Here is a 13937-nt window from a genome sequence, read left to right as displayed (position 1 = left end):
CCATGTACATATCGTTTTTCTTCTTATATATACATATATACATACTCTCCTGCAAACCGCCTCAACCAATGTGGTATGGATCTGCTATTTTTTATACTTTAGAACCGGAACCCCCTTCAGAAGCTAGCCAGCTAACTAGCTACTAGCTAGTAGTCAGTTAGCCACTGCTAGCGGTCATCACCGTTAACTCAGACATCTGCCAGTCTTAGCCCGGTCAATTCCTGCCAGTCTGCACAGCGTGATATCAACCCAAAGCATATCGGACTGCTTTTCTCTACCACATCTCCGGATTCCTACCGCAAGCTCTGAACCTTTACTCCGGATCATCGCAGCTAGCTAGCTGCTATCCTAGTGGCTACTCCTGACTAACATCTCTGTCCCGAAGCAAGCACCAGTTAGCCTGGAGCTAGCCTCGAGCTAGGCCATTCTCCCAGCTAGCAGAAGAGTGCCATCAGACAATTCCTGGGCTTCAATAACTCTTTTGCCAATTGGCCTGGACCCATTGCTGCTGGAGCCCAGCCGATCCATCACGATTGGTCTGCCGACGTAAACGTCCGAGGGGGTTTCAACAAGCTCTCCCGTTGCGACGTCCCCCCTGAGGCCCATCTGCTAGTCCTGGCCTGCTAGCTGTCTGAATCGGCGTGCCTCCAGCTCGCCTAGCTATTCACTCACGACCCTATGATCACTCGGCTACACATGCGTCTCCCTAATTTCAATATGCCTTGTCTATTGCTGTTTTGGTTAGTGATTATTGTCTTATTTCACTGTAGAGCCTCCAGCCCTGCTCAAAATGCCTTAGTTAGCCCTTTTGTTCCAACCCCCACACATGCGGTGACCTCACCTGGCTAAAATGGTGCCTCTAGAGACAAAACCTCTCTCATCGTCACTCAATGCCTAGGCTTACCTCCCCTGTTCTCACATCCTACCATACCCTTGTCTGTACATTATGCCTTGAATCTACTCTTCTGCGCCCAGAAATCTGCTCCTTTAACCCTCTGTTCCAAACGCACTAGACGACCAGTTCTTTTAGCCTTGAGCAGTACCCTTATCCTACTCCTCCTCTGTTCCTCTGGTGATGTAGAGGTTAACCCAGGCACTGCAGCCCCCAGCATCACTCCCATTCCCCAGCAGCTTTCATTTGTTGACTTCAGTAACCATAACAGCATTGGTTTCATGCATGTTAACATTAGAAGCCTCCCCTCTAAGTTTGTTTTATTCACTGCTTTAGCACACTCCGCCAACCCGGATGTCCTAGCTGTGTCTGAATCCTGGTTTAGCATGGCCAACAAAAATCCAGAAATGTCCTAACTATAACATTTTCCGACAAGATAGAACTGTCAAAGGGGGCGGCATCGCAATCTACTGCAGAGATCTGTCATACTATCCAGGTCTGTGCCCAAACAATTCGAGCTTCTACTTTCAAAAATCAACCTTTCCAGAAACAAGTCTCTCACCGTTGCCCCTTGTTATAGACCCCTTCAGCCCCAAGCTGTGCCCTGGACACCATGTGAATTGTAATGTGTGTAATGGGGCCGCGGTCAAATGACCACCCCTCATCACTGTCAAACGCTCCCTAAAACAATTCAGTGACCAGGCCTTTCTAATCGACCTGGCCCGGGTATCCTGGAAGGATATTGACCTCATCCCGTCAGTAGAGGATGCCTGGTTGCTCTTCAAAAGTGCTTTCCTCACCATCTTAAATAAGCATGCCCCATTCAAAAAATGTAGAACTAAGAACAGATATAACCCTTGGTTCACCCCAGACTTGACTGCCCTTGACCAGCACAAAAACATCCTGTGGAGTTCTGCATTAGCATGAAGTAGCACCCACAATATTAAACTTTTCAGAGAAGTCAGGAACCAATACACCCAGTCAGTTAGGAAAGCAAAGGCTAGCTTTTTCAAAGAGAAATTTGCTTCCTGTAGCACTAATTCCAAAAAGTTTTGGGACACTGTAAAGTCCATGGAGAATAAGAGCACCTCCTCCTAGCTGCCCACTGCAGTGATGATAGGAAACACTGTCACCACCGATAAATCTATGATAATCGATCATTTCAATAAGCATTTTTCTAAGGCTGGCCAAGCTTTCCACCTGGCAACCCCTACCCTGACCAACATCTCAGCACGCCCTGCAGCAACTTGCCCAGCCCCCCCACTTCTCTTTCACCCAAATCCAGACAGCTGCTGTTCTGAAAGAGCTGCAAAATCTGGATCCCTACAAATCCGCTGGGCTAGATAATCTGGACCCTTCTCTTACTAAAATTATCAGCTGAAATTGTTGCAACTCCTACTAATAGGGGTTGCATCGTCTGCATCGTCTGAGATCCCTAAAGATTGGAAAGCTGCCGCGGTCATCCCTCTCTTCAAAAAGGGAGACACTCTAGATCCAAACTGTTATAGACCTATATCCTTCCTGCCCTGCCTCTCTAAAATATTTAGAGCCAAGTTAATAAACATATCACCGACCATTTTGAATCCCACTGTACCTTCTCCACTAAGCAATCTGGTTTCCGAGCTGGTCACGGGTATACCTCAGCCATGCTCAAGGTCCTAAACGATATCATAACCGCCATCGATACAAGATAGTACTGTGCACCTGTCTTCATCGACCTGATCAAGGCTTTCGACTCTGTCAATCACCCCATACTTATCGGCAGACTCAATAGTCTTGGCTTCTCAAATGACTGCCTCGCCTGGTTCACCAACTACTTCTCAGATAGATCGGAGGGCAAATTGGAGGGTCTGTTGTCCAGACCTTTGGCAGTCTATGGGGGTGCCACAGGGTTAAATTCTCGGGCCGACTCTTTTCACTGTATATATCAATGATTTTGGCTTGCTGCTGGTGATTCACATCTACAAGGATGACACCATTCTGTATACATCTGGCCCTTCTTTGGACACTGTGCTAACAAACCTCCAAACGAGCGTCAGCACGATACACCACTCCTTCCGTGGCCTCCAACTGCTAATAAATGCTGGTAAAACTAAGTGCATGCTCTTCAACCGATTGCTGCCCGCACCCTCCTGCCCGACTAGCATCACTACTCTGGATGGTTCTGACCTAGAATACGTGGACAACTACAAATACGTAGGTGTCTGGTTAGACTGTAAACTCTCCTTCCAGACTCACATTAAGCATCTCCGAATCCAAATTTAAATCTAGAATCGGCTTCCTATTTCGCAACAAAGCCTCCTTCACTCATGCTGCCAAGCATACCCTCGTAAAACTGACTATCCTACCGATCTTTGACTTTGGCGATGTCTTTTACAAAGTAGCCCCCAACACTCTACTCAGCAAACTGGATGCAGTCTACCACAGTGACATCTGTTTTGTCACCAAAGCCCCATATACTACCCACCACTGCGACCTGTATGCTCTCGTTGGCTGGCCCTCACTACATATCCTTCGCCAAACCCACTGGCTCCAGGTCATCTATAAGTCTTTGCTGGGTAAAGCCCCACCTTATCTCAGCTCACTGGTCACCATAGCACGCGCTCCAGAAGGTATATTGCACTGGTCATCCCCAAAGCCAACACTTCCTTTGGCCGCCTTTCCTTCCAGTTCTCTGCTGCCAATGACTGGAACGAATTGCAAATCTCTGAAGCTGGAGTCATATCTCCCTCTCTAACTTTAAGCATCAGCTGTCAGAGCAGCTTACCGATCACTGTACCTGTACACAGCCAATCTGTAAATAGCACACCCAACTACCTCATCCCCATAGTATTACTAACCCTCTTGCATCCCAGTATCTCTACTTACACATAATCATCTGCACATTATCACTCCAGTATTAATGCTACATTTGAATTATTTCACCTCTATGGCGTATTTATTGCCTACCTACCCCTACTCTTCTACATTTGCACACACTGTACACAGATTTTTCTCTGTTGATTTTCTATTGTGTTATTGACTGTACGTTTGTTTATGTGTAACTCTGTTTGTTTTTGTCGCACTGCTTTGCTTTATCTTGGTCATGTCACAGTTGTAAATGAGAACTTGTTCTCAACTGGCCCACCTGGTTAAATAAAGGTGAAATCAAATCAAGTAAAATACATTTTTTAAACATTCCCATAATTTCTGTGTGTGTGACAACTCCACCATTCCTATTCATAATATCATGAATGATCTAGACCCTCAATGAGACTGTGTAGTATTGCAGACTTAAGAGAAAACTTGAGTCATTGGCATACATTGACACGTTTGTTTTAAAGCCCTGGATCTTTAACCCCTTAATATTATTCTTAGATCTGATTTAATAGCTAACAAATAGAAAAGGAGAAAGTGGACAACATTGTTTAACTCCTATTGACAGTTCAATACTTTCTGAGCAGTAACCATTATTCACTACTTTACACCTGGGGTTGCTATAAATAACTTTAACCCATTGTATAAGAGATTCTCCAAAATTATAATAGTCCAGGCATGTATAAACTGAGCATACAAAACATTAAGGACACCTGTTCTTTCCATGACCAGATGAATCCAGCTGAATGCTATGATCCCTTATGGATGTCACAAAATCCACTTCAATCAGTTGAACGGGAGGAGAAAGGTTAAAGAAGGATTTATAAGCCTGAGACAATTGAGGCATGGATTGTGTATGTGTGCCATTCAGAGGTTGATATATTCAGAATATTTAAGTACCTTTGAACAGGGTATTGCAGTAGGTGCCAGGTGCACCGGTTTGTGTCAAAAACTGCAATGATGCTGGTTTTCTCACACTCGACAGTTCCCCGTGTGTATCAAGAATGGTCCACTATCCAAAGGACATCCAGCCAACCTGACACAACTGTGGAAAGCATTGGAGTCAACATTGGCCAGCATCCCTGCGGAACGCTTTCGACAGCTTGCAGAGTCCATGCCCAGATGCATCGAGTCTGTTCTGAGTAACCCAATATTAGGAAGGTGTCCTTAATGTTTTGTACAATGTACACAAATTGTAGTCGTACTTTATCAAAGGTCTTTTCAAAATCTACTATGAAGACAAGGCCTGTTTAAAAAAAAGTGTAATAGTTGTCATTGTTTCAAGTAATTGTCTTATACAGTATTATCTCCAATGTATTGGAAATGTAAAAAGACCTGTCTAATTAGGATGAATAAAATCCAATAAAACCTTTCTAATTATATGCGCTATGCATAGAAGTGTAAAGGGCTTCCAGTTTTATAAATGGACTAGTTCTTTACACTTACCACCTGGGTCCTGTTTTAGTAATATTTAAATCAGACCTTCTTGCTGTGTATCTGATAGTCTACCATTTTTATAGTCGGTAAAACATGTGAATAGTGGATCTTTGAGTATTTAATTTTTTTTTGTTGATATACTGTAACTCAACTGGTATTCCATCAAGCCCTGGAATCTTTCCAGACCGAAAGGAATTAATTGTATCAAGAAATTCCTCCTCTGTAATTTGGCTTTCACACAAGTCTTTCTGTACAGTTATTAATTTTACACTATTATTAGGAAAAAAAGTTATCATTCAGTGGAGATGGAGGAGACTGAAAAGAGAAAATATACTTAAAATATTTAGCTTCATCTTTCAAAATATAATTTGGTGATCAGAAACACTCCGTCATTTGTAACATGTTTCTGTTTTTATTTGATTTTTATTTAAACTTTATTTAACTAGGCAAGTTTAACCCCTAGCCCTAACAAGTTAAAGATTAGTATTGAATTGCATGGCCTCTGAAGGCACATTCGAAAGTATCCCATACAATAAGGGGATCTGCTGTACCTAGAGTACACTACCGTTCAAAAGTTTGGGGTCACTTAGAAAGTTCCTTGTTTTTGACAGAAAAGTACATTTTTGTCCATTAAAATTACATCAAATTGATCAGAAATACAGTGTAGACATTGTTAATGTTGTAAATGACTATTGTAGCTGGAAACTGCAGATTGTTTTATGGAATATGTAAATAGGAGTACAGAGGCCCATTATCAGCAACCATTACTCCTGTGTTCCAATGGCACGTTGTGTTAGCCAATCCAAGTTTATAATTTTAAATGGCTAATTGATCTTTAGAAAATCCTTTTGCAGTTATGTTAGCACAGCTGAAACTTGTGTTTCTGATTAAAGAAGCAACTAAACTGGCCTTCTTTAGACTAGTTGAGTATCTGGAGCATCAGCATTTGTGGGTTCAATTACAGGTTCAAAATGGCCAGAAACAAAGTACTTTCTTCTGAAACTCATCAGTCTATTCTTGTTCTGAGAAATGAAGGCTATTCCAAGCGAGAAATTGACAAGAAACTGAAGGTCTCGAACAACAGGAGTGATGGTTGCTGATAATGGGCCTCTGTACGCCTATTTAGATATTCCATAAATATATTTAGATATTTCCAGCTACAATAGTCATTTACACCATTAACAATGTCTACACTGTATTTCTAATCAATTTGATGTTATTTTAATGGACCAAAAATGTGCTTTTCTTTAAAAAAAAAGGACATTTCTACGTGACACCAAACTTTTCAATGGTAGTGTATGTTATGCAGGAAAAAATCTATTAAAAGTTATAAATTATTTTGTCTTGGTTAAAAACAGCTTGTCATCCAGTAGGCTGTGATTACATTTACAATATCCCTGCTCACATGGAAATTCGGTAAGAGTTATGTGGATGCCAATTAGATGGTGGTCTGATCCCATTCTGTCTCCTATCAACACTTTTTTAACTTTTGGAGCCAGTGAGAAGGACACAGGAAAGTAGTCAAGACGACTAGCTTGATTAATCCTCCTCCATGTACTGTATCTCACTAGCTCAGGGTTTTTAAGCCTCCATATATCCACTAGTTCTAATGTGTCCATGATATTCGTGATCTCCTTAAGTGCATGAGGGTGATAGTTTGTCATGCGATTCTGTGGACTTCGGTAAACCATTTCAAGTTTGGAATAAGAAAGGGGGTAACACTTTGGTTGAACCTTGTGCAACCTTGTGTAAGGTGTTAACTGCACTATCATGTGTTGTGTATTACCAATTAATTTCTTACTGTGCAGATAAGCAGTAAAAACAACCAAATATACAATCTTCCCAAACACCATTATTTTGTCAATCTGACACCTCCATAATGCCAACCCCCCAAAATTGTTAGGCTTTATGCACGAGTTTCCACATTTGAAGCAGAGAAAAACAGACTAGGTTGAAGTAAACACTTCCAAAATGGAGACACCTGGACCTGTTACTAACTTACCGTACTGCAGACATAATGGACCTGACTGAAGTGATGGCATAGTATGGTACCTGACGGGAGCTCCTCTGGACTGCGCAGGCTTCAGCAGAACTGTGATGGTGGTGTCCGTCTCATTCAGAGGGGGAATGTCTGTCTCGTACTCCGGCATTGATGGGGCTAGTGGGGAAATATTCAGAGAGTATGAGATAGAGTTGTGTTCATAAGGGCATGCAATGGAAAAAGCTAAAATGTTTTGCAATAAAAAACAAATATGATTGAGTCTGTTTTGTTACTTTTGTTTCCTAATGAACACAACCCCTTTCAAATTATTATCTTTAAAACACACAATCAACAAACTTGGTCCCCTGACATGAAAATAGTGGATTCAGCTCTGATTTCTAAAGCTAATGCACAATAGAGTATTGGCATACAGTCACAGTACCTAAATAGACCATCTCCATCTATGGATTTAAGTCAAAGTTGTCCATGAAGCCATGGCTAAAGATTGACCTTTTTAAAGATGTACCCTAACACAAGCGTGTTGGTGTGAAAACCTTGCCCTGTACACGTCACGATAGTGCCATCTCTCTAAAATGTCCCCAGTCTTCATTATCTCCAAAACATTCATAGGACAACCTTGATTAGATAAATCGCAGCAGACTGAAATTAGAAATGGCAAAACGTTCAGGGATTCAAAGAGAATGGTGTTGATGATGTAGGCCATCAAGGCTCTAGTCTATTGTATGACTGACAACTAAGACAGGGAATGTTTACTTTCAGAGATAAGAAGATACATCCTTGATGCTTGTGTTACACCATTTCTCTATATGAATGTCAGTGAATGACATGGTTCAAATGAATGATGCACAATGATAAACAATTGCTCACCGTTTGGTTGCTATGTTGTGTGAATGTACAGTACCGTTCAAAAGTTTGGACACACCTACTCATTCAAAGATTTTTCTTTATTGGTACTATTTTCTATTATTGTAGAAAAATAGTGAAGACATCAAAACCATGAAATAACATATGGAATCATATAATAACCCCCCAAAAAGTGTTAAACATATCAATATACATATTAGATTTTAGATTCTTCAAAGTAGCCACCCTTTTCCTTGATGACAGCTTTGCCAGTCTTGGCATTCTCTCAACCAGCTTCACCTGGAATGCTTTTCCAACAGTCGTGAAGGAGTACCCACATGTGACCAGTTTCAGTTAACTAGGCGTATGACGCAAGTCACCAGAGAGGCGTTTGAACATAAAACACATTTATGTGTTTACCAACAAGCCTAGTTGGTTTAGTAAACAAAAAGACAGGAACCTTCCCACTAGCCAAGATTGGCTGAGATAATGAGTGGGCTGCAGTGTAGCATCTTGTGTCTATAAAATGAGCTGCTCGTAATGCATAGATAATCCTTTCTACTGCAGTTTGTTCAAAATATATAGCCATGGAGAACTGCAAATATGTTGCAACTGCTCTCAATAACATTGCTCCCCTGAATTTATCAGGCTGTAGACCAAGGTCAGTGGGGAAAAGTTGTGATTAACTATTTTCTGGAGAACGATCGTGCCATGCTGACTCCCTCTGAGCTGTGCAAACTAAATGGGAAGGAGCTGCAGTCTCCCGTGAAGCTTTCATCCATGTATACAAAGAGTTGTAAGAGTCTAGCAACAGTTTCAAATATTATACATTTCTAATTTTGTCCGAAAGTTGTTTTCATTGCAAGTTAAAGCTTGCTGTTATCTAGCCTGCTAAAGTTTGATGGCTGACTTGCTAGCTAACATTGAACCTATTTGGTTAACTTTAGCTAACTATTACAATCAGTTTGTTTTGCTAGTACTCTATGGATTGGGATTATAGTTAATTGTTTAGCTAGCTAGCTAACGTTAAATGTCTAAACAAAAGATGCCAAATTAAAGCTTGCTGTTAGCTCGCTAACCTTAGCTGAGGTTAGATTGCTGGCTTGCTAGCTAACACTAAGTTACGTGTATGAACTGTGTGTAACATTAGTGATGTTTTCTCAGAATGCCATTTCGCATTGCTAATTATAGCCTAATGTTTGCTAACTAACATTGAACCAATTTGGTTAACTTTAGCTAGCTATGACAATCAGTTTGTTTCACTAGTGCTCAATGAATTGGGATTATATTTAATTGTTTAGCTGGCTAGCATGCTAGCTACATGTCTAAACAAAATACCCTAAGTTAAAGCTTGATGTTAGCTGGCTAACATTAGCTGACGTTAAATGGCTGGCTAGTTCGCTAACATTACGTGAAAGAACCGTGTGTAGTAATGTTATCTCAGAATGCCATTTCGCATCTATTTTATAATAGTGCAAAAATATTTCTATCTGGAATTCATCTTTTAGCATCAGTAGAACACGCTTCACTCTCCTCCACTAGTAATACAAGGAGAATGGTCTAATGCCACCCATCAAAATGAGAGCTGACCCAAGCAAGCAATTTCAGTGAGTGGTGAATTTCATCAACAATGCAATAGTATTACCAGGATGCCACTCAGGACACAAACACTTTGGTGGAAAGCTGCTGCCATTCCATGTGACAAAAGCAGCAATGTGGCGTCTCTACAAGACATCAATGACTCAAACACTTGGTACGTAAAGCATAAACACGTTTTGATTATTTAATTGACCTCCAACATTATTGGCACTACTTTTATTGATCTGACATTTTTTCTGTATTTTCCAGAGTTACGTGTAGTTGGGCTGTCTTCCTTCGGGCTGTGGAGAAGATTTCTGCCCCACATCTCAAGCACTAAGCTTTGGACAGACCTGTGCTGGCAGTGCCAGAGGAACAACTATCATGTCTTCAGATCTGCCAGAAGCTGTTAAGTCAGCCAAGCTGAAGAAGCAAGAGCAGCATCACCTGCTTGTTCAGAGTGAGCGGTCTGTCTACCAGAAGAGGTTTGCTGACGGCAAGACCAACTGTTAAGACCTGCAGTTGTCTCTGGGGGCCCCTACTGAACCAGCAAACAAAGCCATCAGGATGCATTACAGCTTTGATTTTGAGTAAGCAAAATGTCCTCAAATACACTGATTAACCTCTAGGGTAGGGGGCAGCATTCAGAATTTTGGATGAAAAGCATGACCAAACTTTTAGATTTGGTTAGAAAACACTCTACGGTTTCCAAAACTGTTAAAATAGTGTCTGTGAGTACAACAGAACTGATTAGGCAGGCAAAAACCTGAGAAAAACCAATTCCGAAAGTAGTTTTTTTTGTGGTTTTGTGGTTTTCTATTCAATGCCATTACAGTATCCATTGACTTAGGACTCCATCTGTAGTTCCTATAACTTCCACTAGATGTCAACAGTCTTTAGAAATCCTTTCAGGCTTGTTTTCTTATAAATGAAGGAGTAAGACCAGTCTGAACGAGTGGACCCTAACGAGTCGCAGAGTTTTTTCAGGCGCATGTGCATTTCTTGTTTACCTTTTATATTGACGACATTATTGTCCGGTTGAAATATTATAGATAATTTAGGCAAAAAAATAACATGAGGATTGAATATAAACATCGTTTGACATGTTTCTATGAACTTTACGGATACAATTTTGATTTTTTTGTCTGATTGTTTTGACTGAGTTTGAGCCTGAGGATTACTGAAGAAAACGAGCTAACAAAACAGAGGTTTTTGAATATAAAGAGACTTCATCGAACAAAAGGAACATTTATTGAGTAAACAAATGTCTTCTGATTGCCACCATATGAAGATCATCAAAGGTAATTTGCAAATAAATTCATTAAAAATCCTACAATGTGATTTTCTGGATTTTTTTTTTCATTTTGTCTGTCATAGTTGAAGTGTACCTATGATGAAAATTACAGGCCTCTCTCATCTTTTTAAGTGGGAGAACTTGCACAATTGGTGGCTGACTAAATACTTTTTTGCCCCACTGTATGTATGTATGTATGTATGTATGTATGTATGAGGCAGGCAAACACCTTTCACTGAGCTGTGTAAAGACATGCGTGAGACAATTAATTGTAATTTATCTGAATTATCTTTTGTTGTTTGCAGGTGCACTGTCCTTCTATGTAGCCAGGTCCCATCTACTTTTTAACTCCTCGCAAGTGTGGCGTGTTTGTGTCTGCTGTGAAGGAATACCACAACAAGTCAACTACTTGATTGATGAAGTCATGTCATCCAGCAAAGGCAGCAGCACATTCATCAAGTACACACACCATTTCTTCACCAACTACGGAGTTGGGGAAACACGTGTGGAACTGAATTGTGATAACTGCAGTGGCCAAAACAAGAACACGTTTGTGCTCTGGTATTGTGCCTGGCGGACGATGCACAAGCTCCACCAGATTCTCGACATTCACTTCCTGATCACAGGCCAAACCAAGTTTGCCCCCGACTGGTGCTTCGGCCTCATCAAGCAGCGCTTCAGAAAGACCAGAATGAACAATTTGTCTGAGATTAATTAACATTTAACAAGGCACACTTGTTAACTGAAATTCATTCCAAGTGACTACCGCATGAGGCTGGTTGAGAGAATGCCAAGAGTGTGCAAAGATGTAATCAAGTCAAAGGGTGGCTACTTTGAAGAATCTCAAATATAAAATATATTTTGATTTGTTTGAAACTTTTTGGGTTACTGCAGTACATGATTCCATTTGTGTTATTTCATAGTTTTGATGTATTCACTATTATTCTACAATGTAGAAAATTACAAAAAATAAAGACAAACCCTTGAATGAGTAGGTGTGTCCAAACTCTTGACTTGTACTGCATGTATCACAAAGGTTATATAAACAATTCTAAATTAAGCATATAGGAGTACCTGTATCTTTGTTAACCACTCGACACAGATTAGCCTCATGTGCACCCCACCTCAAATCAATTTGGAGGAATATCCTTTATTTTTTATTCAGCTATGTTCAATTGTATTCTTCATACTAAAAATAATATAAAATAATGCCACGGAATTCTAGGCAAATATTGTCTGCTAAATTAACTAGTATAGCACACAGCCATATGGCATAGCCAGATCAGGGCCTAACATAAGGACAAGTTTTCTTCATATCATGTTTCTTTTGACCCATCTAAAATAAATAATGGATTTATTGTGATGGTGTAGGCTATATTACATGTATTTATTAGACTTGCAGCTGTTCCAATGTTCTACATCAGTGGCTTGTATGCTACGTGTGGAAGCCAGGCGATGCTAAATGTGTTTATGTTAATTAACGGTCAATTACAGTGAGACCGGAAGTTATTTGCTTGACCATCACCGGCTGACAAAATGTCATGACGGCCACAGCTCTAGTCAGATGTGGCATTTGACAATGTCAGTGTTTTTTTTCTTTATTTTTTCTACAAATCAAATAAACAAATAATGAAAAGAACAAAACTGCTATATTACAATGGTGCATGTATCATGTCATTTATGTCATATTGCTTGCAGCTGTATGTATGTGAATTTAGGATACCAATGAAACATCACTACTACGATCTGCTCTGAACAAGTATCCCTCACCTGCTATCTTGGTGGCGATGCGGGTGGTTACAGGGGGTCCAAAGCCTTTGTTGGTGCTGGCTTTGAGGGTGAAGAAGTAGGTGGTGCCCGGGTAGAGCCCCACGAACAGGTGTTGGGTCTCGTTGCGTAACTTGAACACCCTGCCACGCTGGGTGGTCAGGTCTGCACTGGGGTCCAAGGAGCTCAGAGCCTTATAGGTGATCTGTAAGAGCAGAGTGAAAAGTGTAACACCATATATAAGCTCCTCAAAAAAAGGAAATGTCCTCTCACTGTCAACTGTGTTTATTTTCAGCAAAGTTAACATGTGTAAATATTTGTATGAACATAACAATATTTAAAAAATTAGACCAACTAAACAAGTTCCACAGACATGTGACTAACAGAAATTGAATAATGTATCCTTAAACAAAGGGGGGATCAAAATCAAGAGTAACAGTCGGTATCTGGCGTGGCCACCAGCTGCATTAAGTACTGCAGTGCATCTCCTCCTCATGGACTGCACCAGATTTGCCAGTTCTTGCTGTGAGATGTTACCCCACTCTTCCACCAAGGCACCTGCAAGTTCCCGGACATTTCTGGGGGGAATGGCCCTAGCCCTACAATCCAACAGGTCCCAGATGTGGTCAATGGGATTGAGATCCGGGCTCTTCGCTGAACACTGACATTCCTGTCTTGCAGGAAATCAGGCACAGAACGAGCAGTATGGCATTGTCATGCTGGAGGGTCATGTCAGGATGAGCCTGCAGGAAGGGTTCCACATAAGGGAGGAGGATGTCTTCCCTGTAACACACAGGGATGAGATTGCCTGCAATGACAACAAGCTCAGTTCGATGATGCTGTGACACACTGCCCCAGACCATGACGGACCCCCCACCTCCAAATCAATCCCGCTGCAGGCCTCAGTGTAATGCTCATTCTTTCGACAATAAACGCAAATCTGACCATCAACCTTGGTGAGATGACAAAACCGCGACTCTTCATTGAAGAGCACTTTTTGCCAGTCTAGTCTGATCCAGCAACGGTGGGTTTGTGCCCATAGGCGACGTTGTTGCCGGTGATGTCTGGCGAGGACCTGCCTTACAACAGTTACAAAAGCCCTCAGTCCAGCCTCTCTCAGCCCAATGAGGACAGTCTGAGCACTGATGGAGGGATTGTGCATTCCTGGTGTAACTCGGGCAGTTGTTGTTGCCATCCTGTACCTGTCCCGCAGGTGTGATGTTCGGATGTACCGATCCTGTGCAGGTTTTGTTACACGTGGTCTGCCA

At 41.3% G+C, this 13937-nt stretch overlaps 1 protein-coding gene across 25 annotated transcripts in view; it reads right to left on the bottom strand.

Moving 5' to 3' along the window:
* Positions 1-13937, bottom strand: part of ptprt (protein tyrosine phosphatase receptor type T) — a 415067-nt gene that overhangs the window by 116838 nt on the left and 284292 nt on the right. For all 25 annotated transcript variants that reach the window (XM_090205068.1, XM_090205070.1, XM_090205071.1 and 22 more), the window contains exons 10-11: positions 12673-12874; positions 7238-7343 (exon numbers count right to left, since the gene is read on the bottom strand). In XM_090205068.1, the coding sequence (XP_090061194.1) occupies positions 7238-7343; positions 12673-12874 (308 nt within the window). The remainder of the gene's footprint in view (positions 1-7237; positions 7344-12672; positions 12875-13937) is intronic.

Source organism: Oncorhynchus mykiss, chromosome 17 (genome assembly GCF_057628025.1).
Source record: "Oncorhynchus mykiss isolate SJ-2025 chromosome 17, ASM5762802v1, whole genome shotgun sequence".
Classification (NCBI taxonomy): Eukaryota; Metazoa; Chordata; class Actinopteri; order Salmoniformes; family Salmonidae; genus Oncorhynchus; species Oncorhynchus mykiss.
The sequence above is the reverse complement of the archived record's forward strand: the minus strand, read 5'-3'. Positions and strand labels throughout refer to the sequence as shown.